The sequence below is a fragment of the Ambystoma mexicanum genome, chromosome 2p, assembly GCF_040938575.1.
Source record: "Ambystoma mexicanum isolate Mex_15411 chromosome 2p, UKY_AmexF1_1, whole genome shotgun sequence".
Classification (NCBI taxonomy): Eukaryota; Metazoa; Chordata; class Amphibia; order Caudata; family Ambystomatidae; genus Ambystoma; species Ambystoma mexicanum.
This window is the reverse complement of record NC_090923.1, coordinates 1,191,965,658-1,191,993,575: the sequence shown is the minus strand read 5'-3', so window position 1 is coordinate 1,191,993,575 and position 27,918 is coordinate 1,191,965,658. Positions and strand designations below refer to the sequence as shown.

Genomic DNA, 27,918 nt, shown 5'->3' with positions numbered 1-27,918 from the left:
TAAAGGCATAGTAGCATAAAGGCATAGTAGCACAAAGGCATAGTAGCATAAAGGCATAGTAGCACAAAGGCATAGTAGCATAAAGGCATAGTAGCATAAAGGCATAGTAGCACAAAGGCATAGTAGCACAAAGGCATAGTAGCATAAAGGCATAGTAGCACAAAGGCATAGTAGCATAAAGGCATAGTAGCATAAAGGCATAGTAGCACAAAGGCATAGTAGCATAAAGGCATAGTAGCATAAAGGCATAGTAGCATAAAGGGGGAAAGCAAAACGGAAATGTTGTTCATTTCTTAGGGTGCGGCAGACATTGCAGTTTCACATTTCTGACAGAGAGCGACTCCCGAATGCGTTTCTTTTTTATTAAGAGTTTCCAGGTGCTCACCATTTACCTTGCCTGCGAGTCCCTTTTGGGGTGCTTTCACTTCTGTTTCACAACCATTCTCTGCACTTTGGCCGGATTCCCGGCTGAGGGGACCCCCCCTGCTGATGTCTGGGTGCCCTTCCCTGGTGTTCACGTTACTGCCTGGCAACCTGCGCAATTCCTTCGCTGCTACTCGGTCCTGTGAGGGGGCCGCATCGGGGCATAAAGCGCTAGAAGCAGCAATGTGGGTCATAATCTTGTGGTAACAGTCAAAGCACAGTAACATAACATAACATAACTGAATGGACCCAGGCTGTACCTGCACACAGGAGGACAGACAAGTGGCCCTTTGTTTCCCGAATCAACACAGAATAGTTCAACTTTCTCTTTCCCGGGATGGGGAAGGGTTTAACTGAAGCAGTATGTGCTTGGGCCAACACAGCATACTCAATAGTTCTCAGGACTGCCCCCTACCATGCCCTGACCCACTGGATCATATACTCTAAATCAGGGGAGTTGCTAGGTCTGGAAAAGACCCAGGGCTAAGCTGATGTCGGAACTGTTGGGACTGGGGGCTAGCTAGTGTTTTGGCTGTAGCTCCTGAGATTCTATCTAGGGCTACAACAAAAAGATCAGGGGCTATAGCCCCCTTAATCCCCCCTAGCAACCCCCTGCTCTAAATCTAAGTTTCCATGACCGCCCCCCCCCACGGGCCACTCTACAGCACTAGTACCGGGCAAGGAAAGGTGACCCCCTTCAAAGGGGTTAAGTTGACAATCTACTTTTGTTCCCAGCTTCGCCGCGGGTCATTTCAACTTCTGACTACCGCAGCTAGGCACATCAGGATCTGCGTCGCCTTTATATGTATAATTATACGGCACCTACACTAGACCTGGCTAAAGGACACATGCACTTGGGATTTCTTGTGGTGCCATTTTTAGATTGTCTGATCTAATGAAATGCCGCCGTTCCAGCAGTCTTTCACGCGTATAGGAGGGCTGTCTGCCATTGCATGTCTCCTTCGACTGAACGCACTGTCCCCGGTTGCAATCTTGGCCAGGGCCGGCCTTAAGGGCAGCAGCGACCTGGGCAAAATAGCGCTCCTCCCTCACCCACTACAAGCCCCTGGTTAACAGGGGGTGGGGCGGAAGGGGGCGGGGCCAGGATGGGCAACTTTAAAAAAAAAATGTTTGTACCTCCTCGTCTCCGCGAGGAGGTTAAATAGGGCGCGTTAGCACCCCACTGTCATTAAACGAGCCCGGCCGCTGCGGGTGCATTCAATGGCAATGAGGTGCCTGCCACTACGCCAGCTCGGGGGACCCCTTGAAAGACTCCCCGGAGCTGGCATGGTGGGGGGCTAATGGTGACTTTTCTTATGAAAAGTGCCCGCGGAGGAGGAGCGCATTTAAAGGCGCCCGCCGCCGCAGGCACATTTTACATTAAAAGGCTGCCTGCCACGCCTTCTTCCACAACTCCAGCTTGAGGGGGCCCTTGAAAGACTCACCCGAGCTGGCATGTCAGGGGCTAATGGCGCCCTGGGGGGCGTGGTGCCCCGGCGGTCGCCCGACTCGTCCCCCTAAGGACGGCTCTGATCTTGACGCAGTGTCAATTTAATGCAGGTTTTCATCACTTGCACTCATAGTATTTCTGGTGCATTTACTGAACGTGCAAGTGCAGCAGATGTGTGTTGGGCCTGTGCCCTTGCGCACACAGGTGGACCTGAGTTACCTAGCTGGCATTACTGGCAGCTTTAGGCACGTTGGAGGTTTTGCCCATCACCTGGGTGCCTCATTAGTCATTTGAGGTTCAGACAGGGCGGCGCTGTGAGTATCTGCTCGCTTCTCGGGGTCATCCCGATGCTATTCCAGCTTTCTTTTTAAGTGAATGACTACTGACGCTTTTGAGCCTATGCCAGTTTTGAATACATGTGTTTTAATTATGTATCCTCTTATGTCTGTTGCCCTTAACTGAATGAACGTTTATTTCGATGTTTTTGTATTTAGCTATTTAAATTCCTATCAGTCACCTTGCTTTACGCAGCTGACACTTTCTGAGCCGGTTCCATATTTTCTGCATGTTGGCAGCAACTTGCACGTTTACTTCTGCACTCAGCCTACTGCGGAGAACTTCAATACGCCTATCCACCGCGCTCAACATCATTTTTCAGTATCCCCCAGAAGTCTCTTACCTATGTCCATGTGCAATAGTTACTTGAAGTTTCTGCACACTTTCTGGGTTTCTCTAATTGGATACTTGGGACCGTTAGAACCACTCGCTGGCGTGTCTTCTTATCCTATACTGACCCCTAGTGGAACGTTGTAAGAACTGCCCATGCGTCTGAAACGTTTCTTTTACTTCTACTTTACTACCAATACACTGGCCTTTAAAATGGCATCCTTTCCGCTTACAGAAAAACATGTTTCGACCCCATTAGTGGTCTTTAAGTATAACAGGGATTTGGGTGAAAGATCTGGACAGATCTCGAAGATTGATACCTAAGCCTGAACGGACCCTGCCATCACATTGTTACCTTCGATGCGCAGGCCCCATTTTTAATTATTTTATTTATACAAAGAAACTTGATGTAGCAGGTTTTCCGTGTGCCAATGAAACTGTACGTGGTGCAGGTTCAGCGTGCAAGGTCACCATGAAAATAGCAACAAAACACAGAAAGCACTGAAAGCGCCAGGACCGCACTAGGGAACCATACATAGCCGCAAATTATCCAGATGGCGAATTGAGTTTAAAAACGACATTTAAATATGGAATAATACCCATAATGCGAGAGGCCGCCAGAGCAACACGTTTCACACCATACATGGTGCTTGTTCACACAGTGAAATAAAAAAAAAACAGTTGATTACATTTCGAGTCCTTTCTGGATTTTTAGACAACTGTGACCGCATGGTCTGAGTGCAAGAATGTTATGAGTGCATTTAACTGCGCACATTGAATATGCAGGAATACACTATATTGTTTTCATTTCTTCATTTGCATTTCTACAGCTGGATGTACGCGATTCTAGCCATGTGATCACGTCCCATATGGAGGTTGGATTCAGCCCATACTGAATTGAGTTTCAGTTGGCAACAACACTGACTAGGGCCACCTCAGTTAAAGCATATGATCTCCCTTGCCGCAGACGCCATCACCCCACTCAGAATCTGGAAAATCAGGACCCAGAAATGGAGAAAAATAAGAACCCGTAGTCCAAAACCAAACCCCTTCTACAAAGGAGGTGCTACCACGCTGAGATGAAGAAAGCTAAATCTCACGTTTACTCTGAAAGAGTAACACATTCCTATAAACCTGAAAGAGATATCTTTTTTTTTTAATCACTGAATTCCGCAATCCAGCAAGTTTTTACACCAGGTCCAACCCATCTTCATCTACCTGTATCTCTCCCCCCCCCTCTCCCCACACTGTGAGGAATTTGACCATCCGCACGCTGGGTGTGCGCTCACCTGGGCTTATTTGAAATTTTAAATCAACCTCCAGAAAATGGGTGGGGCTGATCCGCACACATTTTCCTATGCTCATCGCACGACATACACATAGACCTGTGTACTCTGAGTGGACACAGCCTACAGGCGCTGCCCCCCCCTCATATTTAGTTGGAATAAATCAAGGCATCTCAGAGTACATCAAGGCATCTCAGAAGAGGGAAGGGGGAAGGCAAAACCTTCCTCCTGCCATGGCCAGCCTAATTACCTAACAAAGGCTCCATGGATCCGCCCTTTCCTTTGTTAGCTGCTGGTGGCAGCCTCACATACTAATCAGAGTTATTTAAATAGGCCCATGTAAGGCCTTGTCACGGGACTAACAAAGTACAGGAAAACCCCAACAACCTTTGCTATGCACTGTGTCAATCTGAAGCCAGCTCCCACCTCTCAGAATCAAGGGCAGTGACCTCTCATGTCTGGAAATATGTATTTACAGTAGTCATCCCCATAGTGGGACCCCATTCAGGAGGAACGAGTATGTGGTATGGTGGAGACCAAAAGTCTGGTCTTGCCACAGCTTCATGGGAAACCTGCCACTTTAATTAGGAACCACAGAGAGCTCAATTAACCAGAGACACTTTGATCCAAAACAGACAGGACGATGGGTGAGACTAAGTATTAAATGTGTTCACCCCTTTACCTTTTCTGTTGCAAAGCACTCTGGTTATGACCTCAGGCCTACAGGAGATTGTTGGTTGGGACCCATGAATGGTTCATTAAGGTAGGCTTAGCCTCCACCAATCACTGTGGCCCATTTGGCTTTAAAGGAGGGCTGAGTACCTCTTTTGTGAAGATCATCTGAAGACTTTGCAAGGAGTAACAAGAAGAACTCATTTAGACCCTGGCTGAAGGTACACACTGCCTTACAGCTCCGGCCAGTGAAGGGAGGCCAGGATTTCCAAGATCCCTCGCCTAAACATCTCCCATGGAACAGAGGAAGATACTGAATCTAGAAGACCCTCCAGCAGCACCAGAACCGCTACCCAGCCAGCACACAGCGTGCCCTGTAAGGCTCTGCATGCAAAGCTCCTAGGTGGGAAGTGCCAGAGTCTCTGAACCAAATCAAGGACAAGTCCGTTGCCTGCAATACTGTTCTCAACTTTTGACCATCCACCTTAAAGGACAACACAAGCCCAGTGAAGAGGCTAGGAGGAGTGCATCGACAAGCATCACCCAGCATCCGCCTTAAAGGACATTGTCAAGCCCCTCGAGCTACAACCGACTGCACCGATGAGTGTTGTCACGCTGCAGTTGCTAACGTTGTCTGTGATGCCTCAACCAGTGCTTCAGACCCGCCAACCAGCACTAAGACGATTCCTGACCCCAAGCTGCCGTGTAGGCCAGCCTGCAGCCATCCATCCATCATCACTCACTGAACGCCTGGCGCCTGATACCTGCAGCTGTCTCCCATCATGAACTCTATTGCACTGCAATGCAGTGACCTGAAACTGACTATACACTATCGAGCACCAAGAACATCTACAAGCACAAGGTACATTGTGGTTCTGTCCCCCTGGTCCTTCTCCGAAGGCCCCTGGTGACATTTAATGACCCATTGCTCCCTTTGTGCCAAAACCAAGTATCCGTGAACTGTTGTGATTAATTACTTTACCGACTACCCTCCTGTCAGCATCCAGAGTGCATTCCCTTTCCTTGTTGAAAATGTATGTCATCTGCATTCCTTTACAGGGTGGGTTGTATTTTGTAGTGTTGCTAGAACTGTCTGTTGTGATAATAATAAAGTATATATTACTATAAAACCGTGACTTGACAGTCTCTTTTATCATTGGGTAATAACTGTATTTTCGCTGTGTTGCAACTAACCAACGATCCACGACCTTGCGGTGATAAGCTTGTTGTTCTGTCCACGTTACCAAAATTGGACAGGGAGGTTTATAATTTACTTGTGTTTCCAATCTGTTAAGATCCCTTCTGGTGTACTGGAGGTGTGGGGCTGATTGATGGTTTAGAAACCGATATTTATCACTGGACCACTGGTGCCCCGGAAGTTGATTTGTCTCTCACACACACACACACACACAGTTCCACATTAAACAACTGACACGCCACTTCCGGATTAAAGACAGGTTGGCCATCTGTAGCCCCTCCCCACCCCCTCACCCGCAGGAATAGATAATTTCCCCTGGCACTCAAAGAAATAGATATTTAATTCCTTCTGCCCTCTTTTAACTGAGGAATATGAGAGACTAATTAATAGAAGCTTGCTTGCAGGATTCCTGGTGGATTCGTGTCCACTTGCCTTCTTCAAACTTGAGATCCTTTTTTCAACTTAACCCTGGAGGTACCGCATTTCACAAAAAAAGTATAGGGGAGCCCCCTTTTCATGTTAGCACCAAACGAAAATCTGGCACTCCCTACCAATCCCAATCGGAGAGATTATTCCTATTTTGAAAGTGAAGAAATGTGTAAAGATCTGGCTTTGCCCACCCACCTACACTTAACACATATTCATCTCAAATATGAGTTTTGGAGTTGGAATGCATGCGATAGCCCTCTAAGAAGTGACAGCTTAATACGGATACTCAAGAGGCCTCTATAAGAAAAATTGTGCAAACTATCACCAGTCCGATTTCTTGAAGCCAATGAATGCTTCCACTCCCCTATCCATTGAAATAGCCCGTATTTCAGTGATACCTCCCTCACATGTCGGCATAATATACCCCTTAGAATGGTTAAATAAGGGGAGAAATATTCGACCCACTAACAGCCTTGGGGATAGGGTTTTTATAAACATGTATTGTTCCCAATTTAACAAAGGATGTTGTTTCGCAATTGAATTCTCCTTTTGATCTATAATCCACCCGGACAAGATTCTACGGCTATCAAATCTGTTTACATATAGAAATCACACATTTTGATGTCCACCTTGAAGTACATTACAAGTTTTATTCCCCTACCATGGCAAATCTTTCTTGCTGAAAATTGTAAACTCCTCTCTTCTTCCGCACTCGACTATGCACAGTTACTCCATAATATCATAAATTCATTTGGTATATAACTCTCTTTCGCGGATCCTATATGACTAAAGCATACTATTGATCTCATTATTCCTCCACATTTGCTGGTCGATATCCATCTTAATGTGGTAGCCATGTACATGCCCTTAGACCCTGCTTATGCCTCTTGTATGGGATTCTTTTTTAGGGTGGACTTGCGCAGCACTGTATATTAAGGATTACTAATTCATGAGAATTTCAATTAGCATAGTTTGGAGGGCACGTACATCGTCGCATTTGCATATAATGACTACTACTACTAATAGGCAGTTCAATCATTTCTTGGCCCCACCAAGAAACCAAACCTGGCCTGTTCATTCTACAAATGAAATGCCTTTGAACTTCCTCACATGAATAAATTGGCCTTTACCAGAACCCAAATAATGTATTATATCTTCATAAGTAACACATGGGCCCTCATTATAAGTGAGCCGGTCCGGAAATAAAGGTGCTGGCAAAAAGTTACCGGCATATTATCCGGACCGGCTCACTTCGAGTCTGCTGGCCAGGGGCACTAAACCCGTTGGCCTGACCTGTCGGAATTCAGGCCCCTACCGGTAGGTTTTTCACTGAAGCACCAGCACTGTGAGTAGCGGTGCCATGCGTCAGGGTTCCCATTCCCATGGAGTCCTAAGGGAATGGAAACTTAACGTACCACCGCCTCTGATATCCCAGTAGCACCGGGATGTCTGGCGGCGATAACGGTAATATGGGGTTACCGGTAACCTCGTAATGAGGCCCATGGCCTCCTCCAAAGACCCTCATACACCCATTCTAACACAAGCACTCTCAGTTTACCCCTGTTGCATCCACCCACACATTTGTCATTCTTTCACCCACTTTGCTTTTCTCTTATCTTTCCCAGTTTGCTCCTTTTCCCCTCCATAGATTAAAAGTCTATGCACCCTGAGTGAGGGGACAATATGCCTCCTCTTTCTGGACAAACCAGGCAAACCGAGGCCACTACTGTGGCGATTTGGTGCAGTATAAAAGCTTTTTAATGTAACATAACACCCAACTCTGCCTTTTACAAAGTTTCATTAACTCGCATAGGTAACTGCAGGCTATGTTTTCTCACGTTCTATGTGATTAAATAATTGTAATTTTCAGGGTGGCTTGGTTTGGTTAACTCATTTTGAACAAACCATTTATGACCTTGTTAGTGTTATGGGTGTCCCCACCACACACACACCCACCCTACCACATACCCTCCACTACCTACCCTCACACGCAGCCCTACCCACGCATATGTATAGGATCGGATATATACACATATGGTTCAACTAAGTCAACTACATTAAAAAGGAAAACCTTGAATTGCTAGAAACTGTTGTCATACCATTTATGGCTATTGATCACTATACTCTGATAGCCTACTCCCAAGTAAAGCACCACCCTGTCCAACCATGAACAAAAATAGTCTAGCATGATATGAAATGGAACAAACTCTTAATAATAGCGTTTTAGACATCTCAGTGCTAGGTGATTTCACTGCTGGTGTGCTAGTTTCACCACCCCTTTTGCTTACTATATTACCAACAGCATTCACCTAGGAGACTGTTGTACATTAGTGTAAGAAGCGCTATCCCAAAACTAATTTATGCAGGGGGTCTAGCCAGTGCTTCATTTGTGCTGCTGCCCAGCCCCCCAAAAATGTGCATGTCACCTTTATGGATAAGGCAATCGGCGCATTTCTAAAATTTATGAAAATGAAAAAAGCGCATTTGCTGCACTTTTTTTTATTTGCATTCATTTTTATTTCTGTATTGTAGCGCTTCTTCAGCCACCAATAATTCTGAATTCTAGGGTGCTGGTGTAGTATCCTAGAATTCAATATCACCAATGAGCTGTAGTCAAGCCGAGTCAAACCATCACATAGCCTCAGCTTTTAATGGTTTGAATCTTTTTTTTTTTTTTGGATAAAACATTTTTTATTGTTTTACATCATAATCCAAATAACAACAACACATAGGAACTAGCATGTCTTTTCAAAGGTCAATTTTATCAGATTCATTACCAATCACCCAAAAACATTTCCCAGAACTTTAGTGCAGTTGAGCAGCATCACTCCCGTATTGTCTTGTAGGATCTACTGTCCTCCTTCTTCCCACCTCCCCCATATTTTAGCAGCTTTGACAGGGCAGCCCCTTGCATTATATATTCTGTGCTCTATCATTGCACATATGTCCATGTCCGTTGCCCACTGCTCCACCGATGGGGACTCAGGGGCTCCCCATTTTTGCGCTATGTTACGCTTCATCAGCCCCGCTGCTGTGTTCAAGAGCAGTCTTTCCCATTTATTGAGAGCAATCTCATCCGGAATACCCAGGATGAGAATTGGTTTGAATCTTTTGTGCACAGTCAAACCCCCGGCCACATTATGAGTTTGGCAGTGTGGCCAAAAGAGTTACCACTGCATTACCGCCACATTAACGCTTCACAGAACTATGGGTTTGCAGGTAAGGTGGAGGGAAAAACCCACAGTAACATGCAGGTGGTATTTCTACCCCAAAAAATGTCACATTCGGTATAATTACCGCCAGTGGTAATTCTGCTGAAATCCCGATGAAGCCCTAAATGAGGAATAACACCACCACTTGTAATCGAGCAATAATTCTGACAGACCAAGTGGCGGTAACAGTAAATCTGGTTGGTGCTATCTCAGCGGATTTGCTGCTGAGATCCCACCAAACTTGTAATGAGGCCCAACGTGATACATTGCAGATTTTAAATACCCTGAGGTCTGTGTGCATACATGCTTTCTAGGTTTGATGTGTTTGAAGCATGACATCAAAGTCTGTGTCCGAAGAGGAGACCTCATGCTTCTGGTGCAGGCATGTGTTGGTCAGGGACTAGGTATGTTGATCATTTTTAAGGCATTAGTGTTGTTTAGTTTACATTCATGGGAAAGGGTCTTTATATTGAAAAAAAGCTAAGTGCAAGTTGCGGGTTTGAGTTTGCGTATGAGTGAGTTGGAAAGAAGTTGAGCGTTAGTCAAGAGTGTAAGTAGTTGTTGCCAGTAGCCAATCTCTGGCCCCACTCTTGGTTGAACAAGGTTGTTGGGCATGTGGGGCTTAGTGATCGAGGCCGGACATGTCCTATGTTGCAGTTTCGATGTTGAGGAGATGGGAAAATATTTCCTTATCATTATGGTGGTTCTTTGAAGTGTTGGTGTTCTTTAATCAATAGCCTTCCTGAGTACCTTCCTTTGGGTTGAAGGTGGGCAGTCATGAACGTGTATGGTGTTCCTTTGCCGTGTCTGCGTGTAAGAGTTGCTCAACTGAGTGGCGCTGATTTCACTGCTAGTTGTTGACTTTCCATTTAGATGTGCATAGAGGAACCAGGTTTTTAGATTTTTTCTGAATTTCAGGTGGTCCTGTTGAGCGCGGACTTCACTTGGTTGCATGATCCAAAGTTTGGCAACCAAAGTTGAAATGGCGAATCCTCTGCGTTTTTATCTGCTGCGTCTTCTGGTTTGTAGAATGTGCTTGTTTCTTGATCTTAAGTCTCTGTGTGGCTGGTAATGTAGGATCTTGTTTGAAAACATGGGAATACATTCCCCTCCCCAGGAACGGCTCTGTGGGCTATGCAGAGGTGAATTGGATGCTATGAAGGGGATTCTTTTTTAATTGGTAGCGAGTGGAGTGTTCTAAGAGCTGATGTTTTGTGTTTTCTTTTGAGTCTGAGTAGAAGTCTTGCTGCAGTGTTCTGGATTATTTGCAGTTATTTAGTGAGGTCATCCGGCAGATACATGGGTAGATATTCTGGAATATGGCAGCCAGTGGTTTCTGTGGGGAACAGAGTTATAGCTTGATCCATCCGATGGAGCAGTGATGGTAAAATCCCATGACCATTCCACATATATCAGAATTAGGGCCTTGGAGAGATCTGCAAGACTGCCACTTGGGTCCCTACTCCTGTTTCTACCAAACACATTGGTGCAGATTCTGGTAACAGGACAAGCCACATTCTTTTTTTCATTCCTGGCGGGCAGAGTCTGTTGTGCTAAAAGTATCGCACTAGGCCTCCTCCACCCTGTGTACATCTACTGCCTCCTCCACCCTGGATACTTTTAATGCCTCGTCCATTCCTGTCTACATGCTGTCCTTCTTCCAGACTGTGTACATGTACTACTTCCTACACCCTCTGTACATCTAATGCTTCCTCCATCCTGTTTACATCTAATGTTTCCTCCATCCCGTGGACATCTTCTGCTTCCTCCACCCTGTGTACCTCTACTGCCTCCTACACTCTGTGTACATTTACTGTCTCGTCCCCCCTGTGTACATCCTGTCCTTCCCCCATCCTTTGTTATCCTGTGTACATGTACTACGTCTACACCCTCTGTACATCTAATGCTTCCTCCACCCTGTTTACATCGAATGTTTCCTCCATCCCGTGGACATTTTATGCTTCTTCCACCCTGTGTACCTCTACTGCCTCCTACACTCTGTGTACATTTACTGCCTCGTCCACCCTGTATACATCCTCTGCTTCCTCAACAGAGCTGTGCGAGGAGTGGGCAGGTGAAGCTTCGGGGATCCTGTGGCGTGTGGGATGATGTCAAGCCACTAGTTACTCACAGAGTCTCTGGGTTCGATACCTCCATCATTCTTGATTTCGTGATCTGACCACCATTCCGCACTATCTGGCTAGCACATGTTGGGTGGAAGACTGAGTTTGTGGGGTACAATGGAATGTCAACATATGTATTGCTCTCTGGGGAAGGTGCAAAGAACTATGTGCCTCATTACAAGCCCAGTGATGTGGTAAAAAATAGTGGTAGTAATTCCACTAGCATCACTTTTCTGGGGCGGCAATGGAATTACCGCCACTTTTACTGCCAAATCATAGGTTTGGCCTCGAAGTTGAGGAGTCACCCCCAGCAAAGGCCTACATGTGAATCCTCCACTTCAAGGCCAGAAATCGCCAGATCTACAGTGGGCAGAATTTCATCCCAGATAAATCTGGAATTACACCCCGGCTCTCATAACCCCGTAGTAAAACTGCTGGGTTGAGAGGAAGTAACAAGTCTATGGAGAAATAATGGCGTGAACGCCCTACACATAAGGTGGTCCATTGCTATGGAGCATTGTTCTGTGCTTGGTTCCTTGGGGATTGCCCTGGAAAATTGCCGGAGAGCATCTGAGTTCAGACGGGCTTCCTTTCCCGGGAGTTTCCCCGGCCATACATTAAATGTGCATTGCGATTGCAATATGTGCAGGAGAGTGTTTTGGATGCTACAGTGCACCTCAGGTTTTGGTGAAGGGGAGCGTTAGATGGTACTAGCGCAATTCTGAAGAACAAAGCCAGTCTTAAACAATCAGAACCACTGAGAGGGGTGCACATTCCTGGTTAACTGTCCCCCCATAAATGCCATATCATTTTGCATGATGGTGTCCCTGATGTCCAGGCTCGGACTATAAGGCAGGAGGTCAGTGCCAAACTACAGGCCCAACTTACTAGTGTGAGCCAGTTTTTGTGGTCAAAGTGGGACAGCTTTTTGGCCGAAGTGGACTCGTTTTATGAATTACTTCATTGTGAAGCCAGTCGTCTTGACCAGTTTTGGTGGACAAATCTTATTTAAAATGCACTATTGTCAACACATTTCACCAAAACAATACTCCTGGGGTACCACTCAGTCTGTCACAAAAGGAACGAATTGGCTTTTCATTGGTGCCTGATCCCATTTTATGGCCAGATAAGACCCTGATTATGTCAATCACATGGCCCGTGACCACGGCTGTGGTGACGTCAAAGTATGGTCCTTTTCTTCTCAGTGTCTAGACTACGACACCCTCACAGAACCTAATGTCGGAGCCTATGTGAGCAATTGCTTTCACCGTGTGAGTGTGCTGTGAACAAGAAAAGAGTTTAAAATGTAAAAAAACTCTGCTCATTACAGAATCGAAAATTGAAATTGGGAAAACACTCTAGCCAGGCTATTATGTAAGTCTATGCAAAAAGGACAAGCACACTCGTCCTTGGCACTTAAGAGGTTAAAACACACAGAACACAAGGGAAATGTCACAATTCAAATGAAAGGTTAGACTGGTGGCCTTTTTAAGGAGTGATTACTTAGATTTCTCTGCTTGTTGTCCCCTAGCCCCACCCCTGAGATCTGGTGGGAACGGCTCAACGGGGAGGTGCCCAATGGCCGGGTCACCTACCACAGCTTCAGGAAGATACTGCAGATCAGCAACGTGGCCGAGGAGGATGACGGCGAGTATCAGTGCACGGTCAGCAACCAGAAGGGCACCGCCAAGCATGTCTACACCGTGGCAGTCGAGGGTGCGTATGTGGAGAGACTTTATGGAACTATCCAGAAAAGCTTCACTGAAAATGTTTGTCTCAGTATTTTAAAGTTGGGTTTGGCTTTGCAGGGCACACCCCATTGGTGGTGCTTGAGAAAACGTATTTCAAGTGTTATGTGACCTACGTCTGGCAAGGTATAGAAAAAGACGTATATCGGTGCACTCCTAAGGTGTAGATGGAATATTGTAAAAAAAAAAAAAGTATATTTAGGGGTGTTTGAGGGTGCAGGGGAGAGATAAACAGCCCTGGCACTGGACTGTGTATTCACTAGGAGACAGCAACCAGTGTCCACAAGCTGTGGAGCACTCGCGTCCCCTGCACACCTGGGGCGTTTGTATGAACAAACAGACTTTATGGACAAAAATCATATACCATTTAGAAGAAATAATTCAATACTAGAATTTTGATAGTGAAAAACAAAATGCTTTTATAAGTGTAAACCTGACATAGTGTAAGTTCCATGTATGGTTAAAACATAATATAATACTTTCATCAAATTTCATCAAATACATATACATTTCCATGTGCAAATAAATGCCCAATGCATTTCGGAACAAAAGTCCCTTCATCAGAAGCTCCATTTTCAATGTCCTTCTCAAATCAACAATTCACAGCGATCTATAACGTAAAGGGAAGATATATTAGCCGTTGTGATGATTTAACATTCACTCAACAGTTTATTGACATGTTCATCCTGGCTCTTATGTAACCACTTAGATATTCACCTGGTGAGAAGTTGCGGTGGATGATGAAGAAAGGAAAGATTCACTTCACCTAAAAGTTCAATGACGTGTGTGTAAATGAGATGGTTGTTTGATCTCTTGAGTTTTGGTAATGAAGAATATGCCCATTCTGTTCCATTGTCCTTATGAAGCCGGCACCTCTGGAACCGGTGTGGGTTTGGCGCAGTGCTTGACTAATTCCAGTAAGACTTTGCTCCTGTTAGAGGCTGCCTCAATGGTGGAGGTGTAGTGAGCCAACTCAACGCCAACAAAACTGAAGTGAAGTTGCTTGGCCCCAAACATCTACTTGATACTGGCAACCACCCCACTTTCTGGGAGTGGATCTGCCTTTTGTTGGCAAGATAAACAATCTTGGTTGAATTAAGCACGAGCATTTGAGCAGCGAGAGCAAGGTGAGTGCTAAGGTGCAGGCCATCTATACAACCTTTGTTTCCTGTGGCAAGCGTTGCCCCATGTACCTTCTGAAAATCAGGCAGCAGTAGTCAGAGCATTGGTTGATTTCCAGCTGGATTTCTGGGACTCGTACCGAAATGTCACCCTAATTTGTGCGCCCCCGCAGTCACTGTTACTTTGGGGCGCACCAAATGAAGGCGATATTTACTGTACCAGAGCAGAGCATGGGTTGCAGGGGCGTACTCTGCTTACCATTTTGGTTAGTGGGAAGAGCTGACGCCGCAGGGATCGCAGGGTGTAGGCGGCACACAGAGAAGTGTGCCGCCGTAAAGTTATGTGGGGTGGGGGGTTGGGGAGGCTAAATGCGGGCCAGGGGGTGCAGGCACAGTGATCTATCTGATCACTGCGCGGCGCTGTAATTGGCATCAACATTTTCATCGGCGCAGTTACGGGCGGCACAGTGAGCACATAGTTTCGATTTCTGCAATAGCCTACTTACAGGGATTCCAGCCAAACAGTGTCAACGGCGACGTAGGGTGCAAAATGCTGCATTAAGATGGGTGGTGGGGGTTAGGATAGTCTGCTTGCATCTTTCGTCGCTCCCTGCATTGGTTATCTGTGAGGGACAGAATCTATTTTCAAGTTCTTTGCCTCATATTTAAGTGCTTGAATAATCTAGGCCCCGGCCTATCTGGCAGATAAAATCCACGGATACCTCCCGATCCGCTCATTCACTCAGAGTGTGTCTGTTTGCCTCCGCCCTTACTGGCAGACAGTGTGACGCTAAATGGGCGAGAAAGTAAGGGCTCTGCCAAGCTACCATGCCCTAGCACTTCAGACAGAGGATTCTCAAAGCCCCACATGGGAATCATGGGTTGAACGGAGTCGGAGAGCCTTCCGCGCCGAGGGCTGGGTGGTAAATGGCTTATCCCGACTGCTGATTTGAGTGTCACGTTTCACTTTCTTCTTATGGCGGAGCAATTGGTTCACACAAAGTGCTTTCTGAAGCTCATAGAATGTCCAAAGAACAATTATTGAGACATAATGTTTTGATTTGATTGCTAAAGTGGTGTCAGAAGATCAGTGTTGCTCGGTTCGTCAGCATCCCATAAACACCCCACAGTTTAGCGGTATGGCCTCTTCAATTAATGTTGACTGGAAATTCTAGGAGCTCCAGGAAGCACTTTGTTTCCCCCCATGCACAGTGTAAAGCCTATGAATAATCTGAAATCAGATCTCTACTTCAGCAATGCTGGCCCCATGGATTTCACTTTAACACAGCCCTGCTGTAATCTGGCGCCTAAAGAAATAATGGCAAATGTCAAACTAAAATATGCTTGAACGTCTAAAAATACAAGGAATGTGTTATTGCTTGAGAGCGCAAAGTGTCTTCCAAAAGGTGCACTTGTTCTGAAAACTTTGTTCCAGAATCCATGGTTGGACCCAAAATTGGCAACCTGGACTTAGTGTCATTCCTAAAGTAATTGTGATTGTATTTGTAATGGGTTATTTATATTGCGCTTAATACCCAGAGGTTTTTAAACGCGGACCCGGGGATTAAACCTGTGTTGCTCGGTATCGTCTTGCTTCCAATGCAAGCGTTGCCCCTGAGCTATCCTTCTGAGACAATTGGAAATATACCTTGGAAAATAGATAAAAGAGACATCTTCTCTGATTAAACTGTTGGTTAAGGGGTGTGCAAAGGCCAGGTAGGCTGTAGGGTTTTCCCAGAGGTGACCTAGTTGTGGCCCTGAAATGGTGGTGGTTTGAACTAAATGTGGCCTCTCCGTGATGCACAAGTTGTGCTCCAGCTGCTGTGGACCCAGGTATGGTTATAAGGCAGAAGTTGCGTGTGACACAAGGTAGGGTTTTGTGAAGCCTCACAAAGTAATGAGGTGCCTTCATGCATGGGGTGAAATGTTACTAGCACAATAGGAGGTAGATCCTTCCTCAAGCAAGAGTATCCCGGATCATAAATGCCACAAAGATCAAAATCTTGGTGATGGCATTTCGGTGTGATTTTTCTCTACCCTAAAGTTGAGAAAATGTTTTATTGAGGCCTATGTCCTCCTTAGAGTTGCCCCTTCCTCCTTGTTTGTGTGGATTACAGTATCTGGTCATTTCATCTAATACCATTCCATCGACATTTTTCCGTCTTTTTTGGGGTAAAGGGTTAATTTTTATTCAGGTGCATTTTAAAGAGTAGAAAACTGGGGCTTTGTGGGCGGGGGGGTCCCCCAAAAAAACGAAAAAAGAAAAATAAATGCATTAGATGGAAATTGTTTAGATATAAACATGGATTACATAATTTGCACACAAAACTCCAGCGACTATGGTCATGGTCAGCCAGTCATGGCATACATGCATACGAAAGCAGATCCTGTGTCAGTAAGTGCTCTTTTTGATCATGTAAGTTGGCGGGAGAAGGCAGAGGCCTAGATCTAGCGCGGTGACCAGGCTTGTAATGCTCCCCTCTCCTGCTATTGAGAAGGGCAGAGACTGACCTATGAACCGCCACCTTTCATCATGCAATTCGTTCTGGCCACTTCTGTTTCTTTCCACATTCGAGCTCCTCCATTTTAGCTCCCACCTCCTACCCTCTCATTTCAGGAACATCACAAACTCTGGCTGGGCTTGGGAGTGCGGTCATTCACCTGTCCCTCTAGGCCTGCTTGGCCATCTGATTAGCTTCCTCACAAAAGTGGCATTGGCATACATTCCCAGAGGTCCACATGGGCAAGCAAGCTGAAAGAGCAATAGAAATCCTTAGAAAAGCCATAGAGATGGGAGCAGGGACTTCTGGTCCGAGCAGCATAGGCGCACACACGGTAATAATGTTTCTAGGGTAAACATTATCTCTCTTATCTAGTGACCTGCTTATCACACTGTGGATCCGCCGCTTTAGCTATCTCTATCACTGCTCACTGTGGCTGTCTGGCATACTCACCTCCACTCTTTCTTCCCTGAGACACCATCCTCCCTTGTTCAAAGGCCTGCAGGGCAAAGAGACTCATCTAAAGGAGGTGAGCTCGTGTCAGAGGTTGGCACGGACAGTGTGCCAGTCGAGAAAGGCACCTTTGCATGGTCTCCTGCCTTTGCTTGGAATCATGCCCTGTCTGAAACATTTCTGTTGCCTGTGCTTCAGAGCAAGAAGGGCGTGGCAATGTGTGTAGAGATCGCCTTAGCGAAGAAGAACATGGTGTGCTTTGCATGGCTTAAACCAGATGTGTAGTGCTTGACTTCATGCCAGTAGGGCAGGCCTGGCACTTTGTCACTGCGATTGGCGGCGGCGTCCTGCCACTCTGGCAGGTGCATGGTCAGTTCCTTGTCACTCATGTGGATGTGCTTGATGTTCCTTTGCAGCTGCCCCCTACTGGATCAAGAAACCAAAGAGCTCCATGTACAGCCCCGGGGAGACGGCGCGGCTCGACTGCGAGGTGTACGGGAAGCCCAAGCCCAAAGTCACCTGGAAGATCAACGGGGTGCCTGTGAAAGGTGACGCTGTCTTTGCTCCCCCATACATCGTGCCTGTCTCTCGTACTTCCTGGTTGTGTGCCCTTGAAAGTGTATGCATTGATCACTGGAATGTAATGCCTTGCCAAGATGCTGAACCTTCCTCACACAGGACTAACACAAAAAGCAGTGCTTCATCAGGACCCAGTAATCTGAGGGCCATGTCTTGCTTAAAGTGCTAAAGTGAGGAGTGCCAAGCTGCTGGCGCTTCAGGGCAATAGCACAGGATGCAGTCCCTAGAGTAATCTGCCAGTGCTCCTCTGAACCCCAGCCATCACACTACAGCCCTAGTACACCCAGACCGGCGCTCCTCAGAACGCCAGCCAGCACACTACAAAAGCCCAAGTCTACCTCAGACAGCGCTCTTCTGAACCGCAGCCACTGCCCTAGAGCCCTAATGTACCTGAGATAGTGTGTATCTAAACCACAGCCCACCACGCTACAGCTGCCCACTGAACACCTGCTCAAAGGTTCGCGCAGGCGACTCCTGCCACTTCCCCTTTAAACGCACCCCCCCCCCAGTGCACTGGTGTACTTAAGCCAGCCCTCTTATGGACCGCATTGCAACCGTGGATCTAGAGTGACACATAGGGCCTCATTACGACCCAGGCGGTAAGTTACCGCCTGGGCCGTGACTTTACCACCATGGCGTAAACTACGTTTACGCCATGGTGGTAGGCGGACTTACCGCCCCATTCCGAGGTCGGCGGGGCGGTAAGTCCCCAATCCCCATTTACCCTTCCCCATTCCCATTTTTGCCCCATAGGGCATAATGGGAGTGGGGAAGGCGTTAATTACGCCACCGTAAATTACGGTGGCGTAATTAACTCCATGGTCCCTTAGCGCCATGGATTTTAACACCTGCTAAAAGCAGGTGTTAAAACCTCCATGGCGCTAAGGGACCTCGTACTCAGGCGGTAAGGATCGGCGCTGTTTACGCTGCCGTAAACCCCTTACCGCCTGGGTCGTAATGAGGCCCATAGAACAGCAATGCAGACTAGCGCGCCAGTGCTTCATTAAAAAAAAAAAACATATTTTAAAGTGCAAGGGCCCAATTAGTGCAATCGGCGCTCTGCTGCCACCACCCACTGCTGTTCCCCCCCACAGTGTCAACATATGTGGGGTTGCCTCTCTACGGCACGTGTCATGTGTGATTTACAAACACCAGTTAAAGTAACATAACATAAGATAACATGCTCTTTGGGTACTGATATGACACGCATCATATTGACGTGCGTCTTTAAACACATCATCCTCTGCAGCCCTTTCCTCTGCTTCTACATTTGGCAGAGGGGGACATTTTGAGCGTCTAGAGCAGAGAGCAAAGGTGTTTCCTTCCTATACTAAAGTGATGGCCACAATGAGGGAAAGTCATGAATGAACCGATGAATTCGCCCGTTAAACCCTGCGGCGAGATTGTGCACGCAGCGCAAGCGCCTCACCTCGGCAGTGGCCTTTCCCCCGCCTGGCCTCGTCCCTGTGGCGGTTGGCTGATAAGTGACTGCCCTGTTGTTCTCCCTGTGCCTTGTGCCCCGAACGCCACTGTGGACGCTGTTCGCAGTCACGTGGCAGTCACGTGAGATTCGCTGAGTCAGGGGACTTGCACATATCTGCCTATTGGCACACGTCCTGCTGGTTGTGTACCACACAAAAAGGCGTGGTGGCAAGATTAACCCATATGCATGTGCGTGCCCGCTGAAATACTTAATTGCCCCTTTTACCATCGCTGCTGCACGCACCACATACTTTTGCCACCAACCATGTTGCGGCAATGGTACTGGGTATTGAATGCGTGGAGTGGTACTGGTGTCATGCCGCCTGGCTAGAGCAGTGTGTATTGGCATGGCCGCAGCACCCACCACTCTCACCTTCTGGTTACTTTTTTATCAAGGGAAATTAAAAACGATCACATCTGTGCCAGTGTGGCTCGCCAGGTTTGTGAATAGCAATGTGCCAGCCCAGGATGCAAAGGCACGTGGCCTGTGCACACTGTTGCTGCTTATTTTATGGATATGGATAACAGAAACTTACCAAAATAACACAGCAGAGTCATTTGCGTCTGAGACAAATAAGTGCTACTGCTCAGAAATAGGTCTCGGGACTCAGCCCTGGCAAACAGCCCCACAATGTAACCACTGCTGGTGCCTGGCATATCTAGGCGGATGCCCCTCTGAGTACCAACCCACATTAGAGCATCGATGTGCCCATTCAGTCTCACTATATATACCGCTTGCACTAAAAGTAGAGTACTGAGTCCAGTGTACCTCTCCATGCAGCTTAAAAAGGAGATGAAGTGCACCCAGTCCAGTGTACCTATCCATACAGCTCCAAAAGGAGCTGAAGTGCACCCAGTCCCGTGTACCTCTCCATAAAGCTCCAAAAGGATCTGAAGTGAACCCAGTCCAGTGTACCTCTCCATACAGCTCAAAAAGGAGCTGAAGTGCACCCAGTCCAGTGTACCTCTTCATACAGCTCAAAAAGGATCTGAAGTGTACCCAGTCCAGTGTACCTCTCCATACAGCTCAAAAAGGAGCTGAAGTGCACCCAGTCCCGTGTTGCACTGAAAACTAGCTCTCATTGGAGCACCAGTGCATCAGAGCACCAGTGCGTACCTAAACACAGAACCATTGATTGCCTAATCCAGTGTTCTCCTGAGCGTATGCCATACTGTAGCTCTAGTGTACCTAGTCCAGTGATGCACTGAACACTATCCCACACTAGAACACCAATGCATCCAGTTTAGTGTGTACCTAAACACAGCCACATTAGAACCATTGATTTCCTGCACCAGAGTTCCTCTGAGGGTATTCCATACTGTAGCCCCAGTGTACCCAGTCCAGTGTTGCAATGAACACTAGCCCACACTAGAACACCAGTGCATCCAGTCAAGTGTGCACCTCAACACAGCCCACATTAGGGCCATTGACTGCCTAATCCAGTGTTCCCCGAGGGTATTCCATACTGTAACCCTAGTGTACCCAGTCCAGTGTTGCACTGAACACTAGCCCACACTAGAGCACCAGTGCATCCAGTAGAGTGTGCACCTAAACACAGCCCACATTAGGGCCACTGACTGCCTTCTCCAGCGCTGCTCTGAATACATAACATCCTGCAGCTCTAGTGTACTGAGTCAAGTGCTGCAATGCACAGTAGTGCACAATAGTGCACCAGTGTATCCAATCGAGTGTGTGTCTAAATGCAGTCTACGTTGCAACCATTAATCGCCCTGTCAAAGTTCTCTCGTGAACAGCATCCCATGCCAGAGGCCTAGTGTGTTTAGTCCAGAGCTGGCCTGAGCACCTGCCCACACGAGAGCACCAGTATACTCAGTCAAATACTCACCTATGTGCAGCCCTCTAGAATCCCAGTGTACCCTCTCTATTGTGCCTCTATGCACAGCCCAAATTAGAGCCATTGACAGCCAAGTCCATTGCCCGGCTGAGCGCCATCCCATGCTGGAATCCAAGTGACTCCAGTTTATTTCTTCCCTAGTTATCAGCCCACACTGGAGCAGTGACATCCAGTGCTAATCTATAAGCAAATGACACTGGAGTCTTAGTGCACCCAGTCCAATGCACCTTGAGAAACAGCCCACACAACGACCATCAATCGCCCATTATAATGCACCTCTAAACACCACTGTGTACCAGAAATGTGTAATGCCCCTTCGAGCCTCAGCGCTCATCAGTGTTGAGCATCAGCCATCACCAGAGTCACGGTGTCCAGCCGAGTGCACCCGGTACCCCAGTGGGAGTTGGATTTTGGGATTAGAACAATCAAGGGTAATTTATAGCCACACGAGTCCCTTTAAAGGCGAGTCACACAATTGTAAAACCTGGGTTACTAATGGTAAATGCAGTCACCCAATGAAAGTCTGAGGAACCGGAGTGGTACAAAACACCATCCCCTACTGTAGCCATGGTCTACTCGGGCCCAGTGCTTATCTGAACACCAGCTCACCCGAAAGGATACACTCTTTCAAACCAATACTCGGGTGAAGACCACGATGCCCTATGGTGAACGTTTGCACTATAGAAGTTCCTATCCGTGCCCAGGCCCTATGAATACCAGCTGACACTGGCCCTCATAAGGATGTGAATAATGACCCCCTAGAAATACATATGCAGGGGAAGACCCCCTGTAATCCCCCATATTACCATTATATCACATACGCCCCCACATATATGTGGTGTGGGGGGGTCTAAAATAAAAAGAAGTCATCATTTTCGGCCAACGTAATTATGAGGGCGACATTTTGGGGCATTACCCTGTCTGGCTATTGGCTATTCTAGGGTAAGGCCTGCATACTATATTCTGATCCCAGGACCAGTCTGCCTTTGCTCCGATCTTTTCAGTGGTATTCTGTAGGCCACCATCCTCTATTAGGGTCGATGAAATGAAACCCTAATCACATGGAACGGCAGGAAATAGCTTTGTGCCCCCAATGTGCAGTTGTGCGTGCCCTTCAGGAGAAGGCTAACTAAAGAACAATGTCTGCAGGGGTGTGAGCACCCACCTATGCCACCCCTAGCTTTTAGACGCATCACAGGTTGGCTGACAAGTCTAATAGTACTGATGCAGAGTGAACATAACCAGGGGTGTTGCTACGTCTGGAAAAGATCCGGGGCTACGCTAATGTCAGGACTGTCGGGACTCGGGGCTAGCTATAGCCTTTTGGCTGTAGCCCCAGAGCGTCTAAACAAGGTTACAACCAAAAGACCAGCGGCTATAGACCCCTCAGCCACCTCAGCTCCCCAGCAATGCCTCCGAACATACCCTGGTTCTGTACTAAGCGGAATAGCTTTATGTCACCATAACCCACAGAACAGTGAGACTTCTATGGAAACATACCCGTGCTCACGCCTGATGTTGACAGGGGTTGCAGTGTGCAGGCGTGCAGGAACAATGCTCTGAGTGTCGAGGCCTTTCTCCTGCTCTTTGTGCTGCGCCACCCATTCCTGCCGGCACAGCAGCAGGTTCTTGCACTCTAAACACAACGCCCTCTTCATTATCCACAGGCAACAGTCCTGGCTTCTAGAAAAAAAGTCAAGTTGGAGACCACACACAATGAAGAAAACGAGATGTGTATTTAGGGGAACAAAGTAGACAGTAACTATCAGACACTGTAATAACATACTTCATGTCCAGTGCTCAGCAACAGGTCATGCTAGTGCCCTCATTCCATGTCCAATGTGCACCCAACAGCCCTGACTTTGAGCTCAGACCCCTAACACCATTTACAGATATCACACTAGAGCATTCACTTCCGGTCCAATGATCTCACGTACACCAGCTCTCATTAAAGACCTGCAGTTCTCACTCCTGCTCCCAATCGAACGCTAATGCTCTGTAGTATACGCTCACCGTAACTACCAACCTCACTTGACCGCTGTACTCTGCACATCTGCTTCTTTTTCCACAGCTACCTGGGATAGAATATGTTTGTTTACTCTGGGGGTAACTCACGGTGTGCCTTCCTCATCAGTTTACCTCTTACCTTTTGCTTTTCTTAGAACTGGACCCAAACCCATACCGGAGGGTGAAGGACAATGCACTTATCCTGTCTTCTGTCCAGCCCAATGACACTGTGGTGGCACAGTGTGAGGCTGTCAACAAACATGGACACATCCTGGCAAACGCCTACATCTATGTCATCAGTAAGTGGGCACCTTCTTCTCTGGTTCACTGTAAATTTAACTTGTCTTCTTAATCAGATGCAGCTTGACTTTAGCCCAAAATAAGCCACCATTGGTCAAGATCCTTCTCTGGAGCGCTGACGTCTTAGTGGAGAAACTGGGCATTAGAAATAGTCGGAGCCTTTATATGATGACCTGTAATCTCTCCCCCTGGGTCAAGAGCCGTCATCCCCACATGGTCTTCTGCTAGGTCAAGATCCTTCTTCCTGGATTGGTTATAATGCCACATCCTTCTTCTTGAGTTAGGATTCCTCTATTTTAGTTGACATGTTTCACCCTTGGATGAGGTATTTAATATTGTGTTGTGCTCCTTTGTTCTAAGTTGAGTCACACAATTTGAGGATCACATCTTTAGTCTTGGCTGTGGTTTTTCATCCTTGTTTCAGTTAGTTAATCGTGGGGTGGGATTCTATACTTTGGGTGTGCCCTTTCATGCTTGGTTACAAGAGTCCTCCCTGTGAACCACAAACCTTGATTTTATGGTGAGAACTGTCCTTTTGGCTTGATGTACTTAATCTTGTGGTAAGCCATTGAGTTGGGGTAGTTGTTCTTAGTATCGTCCTTTGTGTGGCTTTCTAGCATTGGTGTACATATGTACACCTACTGAATTTTCTGTTTGGATCTGTTCCAAGAAAATTCAGAGGAGTTCATGGTCCTTTGTCCTGGAATGGTATCTATCGTGTTGGTTGTGGTAAGTCACCATCAGTTGAAACTCATCAGCTTTGGTTGTGATATATCTGTGCTAGTTATGGTTTCTCTGTGTTGGTTGAGATTTCATGTTGGTGGATAAGTTTGCTCATGTTGGGTTAAGGTTAAAATCTGTTTGTTGGGTAAAATTGTCTGTGTGTGTTACAATCACTGAGCATGGGGACCTCTTGTTGGTGGTTGGTACTTTGTGTACTTCTCAGTCTCTCCTGGCTTTCTGTTGTTTCATCAGGATGGTTGAGCTCTGTCTTTGGTGGTTACCAGCCTTCGGGTACGATTAGGATATTTCACTGTTGGTTATGATTCCTCTGCATCAGTTGAGTATTATACATGATTGTTACTATTTTTCTGCCTGGGTTGAGATCTGTCAAAGCTGGTTAATATTTCTTAACATGGATTTAGACCTCCCTTTTTGGATAATTTTCCACAGTGTATGTTGAGATCTGCCATTAGAGTGGCCTAACATCACAAAAAAACAGTCAGCCTGGGGTGGAATCTCTCAATGTTTGCTTAGTTTTCTCTGCATGTTTTGAGTTCTCTTGTTGGTTAAGTCGCTTATGAGTGAAGAGTTCTCAATCTATTTGTTATGCTTTATGTGGGTTGGTTAAGAGTTGCCTATGCTGGTTGGGATCCATAGTGTGGCTTTAAATGTCTTGTTGCTGGGTAAGATTCCTAAGTATGAGTTGAGATCTCTATGGTTTGGTTATGATTCAGCAAGACTGAGTAAGACTGAGTAAGTTGAGAGCTGTCCACATAGGTTAGGTTTTGGGCGTTGTCTCAAAATGTTTGGTGTTGGCTTATATTGCTTGTGTGAGTTGTAAGTGGTATGTTGGTTAACATTTTTCAGATGAATTGAGATTGCTCCATATTCGTTAAGATTTAACGCAGCAAGTTAATGGGCTGGTTCAGATCCTTCAATGTTGGTTGCGATCTCTCTGTTGGTTCAGAATCTTCGGGAGGATATAATTCTGTGTTGTTTAAGATTCCTCCATTAGGGTAAGATCTCTACATGTTGGTTAAGGTTCTTCAAAGTGAATAAAGATCTCTGTGTTGATCAAGGTTGCTCATAGTATGTTAATGTTAAAGGATATGTGTACCGCGCACTATCACCACTGGATTGGTCCCCTGGTGCTAGGTATTGATCTGTCTGTACTGGTTAATATTCCACAAAGCTTAAGATCTCTTAGCCTGGATTGAGATCCCCCAATGTTTGGGAAGTTTCTTCAGCATGGATTAAGATCTATGAGTTGGTTATGATTCAAGTTGTCATCCAGGCTTGTAAAAACTCTATGGTGCGGGTTAAAGCCACCTGTTGTTGATTAAGATTTCTGTGTTGGTTAAGACTTCTCACAGTGTTGATATTGCTACACAGGTTAAGATTGATCAAATGGGTTATAATGACAACATTTTGATTAAGATTCTTCTGGGGGAATTGTGATCTCTGTGTTGGTCAAGTATGCTTGGTGTAAGGTATGATCAGTCAGTGATGGTCCTTTGGAGCTTCTCCATGCATTCAGAGTCTACATCCTTGTGTGCAGTCTTGGGTTGAGATATTTATATTGCGTTGAAGTCTTATTGTGTGGTATTGAAAGCCTTCATCATGTGCCAAGGAATTTCACTGCAATTTGAGAGCAGCCATTAAGACTGTGCATCAATCCATGTGATGTGTGATTTGTCGTGGTTGCTGTGGTCCTCCGTTGTTAGGTTTTTGACTCATTCTTACATCTTTTCTTTAACTACTTCATCCTTGGTATTAGGGGAGAGAAATTGAACATTTGTTACTATATAACTAAGCTCCGCACACGGATACCATTTGCCCTGGAGAAATAATTATTATGAGTCCAAACCAAATGGGTGAGCACTGCTTTAATGGGCACAGCCTTGCATGTACATTCAGGTCACTGACACCAGTGCTTCTTTTCATCGACAACATATGATCTGTGGAGCGGTTGTTACCTACTTTAACAATATATGTTTCCAGGGTAGACGTAATGAGTTTGTGGGCCCGGCTTTAAGCTACGTTCTTCTTTTTTGTTTGGCTGTTGCATTCTACACTGAGTGTGTCAACTCTGTTGGTTTATTTACACAACAGCTGATAGTTGTGTACTCAATGGGCAGCCTGGGGACTTGCATCCTCTCGAAATTCAAATGCAGCACATTTGCAAATTCAATTGAACAATCTCTTTTTTATCTCTGGCGCCATAAAATGAGCATTTGATGGCATTCACAAACAAAACATTAATTTGCTTTTAGAAGTACCACTTGCATTTAAATGCACCATATATCTCTACATATCATCCTCCGAGCTCCCCGGTGTCAATTTAAAATCTTCCTGTAATTCTTCCACTTTCCTCACAAGAAGCTAATTTGAGTTCCACCAAACAATAGCCTCAAGACATTGAGTTTTTATTACTTCATTATTATTAGGGTATTTATTGAGCACAGACCTAGCTTCAAGAAGCAACAGGCGCTTTACAATCATAGAGGGAAGAACATGGTGAGGAGAGGAGAGAAGACAGGGACTGCGGAGTTAACAGGGAAAGGGGACGGTGGGCAATTTGTCAACAAGAGATCTGCAAGGAACCAAGGGAGAAAACGGTGGGGATAAGATCTCCCAGTCTCAGATAGGGTGTGGAGTGGAGAGTGAAAGGGTTAAAGTGGGTGCCACGTGATCATCCAGCATACTCAAATCATAAAAGCAAAGTGAACCCAATGTGTGAGTCTCAGCCCCCGGATGTATACTAATTGACCTTTTCACAATTGACCTCGGGAGAATTGACCTAATTTAAAAGGTCAATTAGGACATATATGCGGGGGGAAACACCCACAACCCCCCACCCAATCCAAAAAACCCTGCAACCCCCACCCAATCCCCAATGCAAAACCAACCCAGTACATATATAAAATAACTAAAATAATATAAAGCTCAATTGTGCAGAAGGTCAATTAGGACCACTATAATTAGGTCAATTAGGACAAAAGGTCAATTGTAAAAGGTCAATTTGGGTAATAGCTCAACCCCCATCAGCTCTGCCATGCCGTTGCATCGTCCGTACCCAGTATGGTGGAAGTCTGGTGGGCCTGGTGCAGGACCCTGAGGTTGGTCTTGTTGTTGCTTTAAGTTGGGGAGCTCCTTCCAGATTTCTAACAGCTTCATTCTTTGGGTTCTTGAGGGGGGGCCTGGGTTCTTGGGTGGGCTTGGATCTGTGTCGATGTTGCGTAGATCTGGTCACCTTAGCGAGGGACAGTCTTGTCTCAGGGCACGTGTGTCCACTCTGCCAGATATGGAGTGGTTTTGCCCTTGTAGGTTCAGAGTCCTTTACTCCACTCCTGAATTCATGCCGCCCACTGTTGGATTCACAGTCTTGACCTTTGGACATCCTTCTTACCACTTCCACGCCCATCTGCTCAAATTTCCACTAAAAACTCATCGCTCCCCTGGTGCTTTACTTATGACCTCTTGTTTATAATGTTCCTGTGTTTCATGAACATTTGGAATTACTAAAATGATTTCATACCTGATCACATGTTTACAAGTGGATGCATATGTTTACACCTTCTAATACTACAAGGATGCAAAAAAACAGAGGACAAATGATTAGCGCATAGGCACTCTTGACATTAGACGGCATGTAATTGAAACAATGTCCCCCTGTGCTCAGGGAAAAT

The 27,918-nt window shown here is 46.3% G+C and overlaps 1 protein-coding gene across 9 annotated transcripts in view; it reads left to right on the top strand.

The window, feature by feature from the left end:
- Nucleotides 1–27,918, top strand: part of L1CAM (L1 cell adhesion molecule) — a 791,676-nt gene that overhangs the window by 657,527 nt on the left and 106,231 nt on the right. For all 9 annotated transcript variants that reach the window (XM_069645402.1, XM_069645399.1, XM_069645400.1 and 6 more), the window contains 3 exons: nucleotides 12,991–13,175; nucleotides 17,699–17,830; nucleotides 23,362–23,505. In XM_069645402.1, coding sequence (XP_069501503.1) covers nucleotides 12,991–13,175; nucleotides 17,699–17,830; nucleotides 23,362–23,505 — 461 coding nt within the window. The remainder of the gene's footprint in view (nucleotides 1–12,990; nucleotides 13,176–17,698; nucleotides 17,831–23,361; nucleotides 23,506–27,918) is intronic.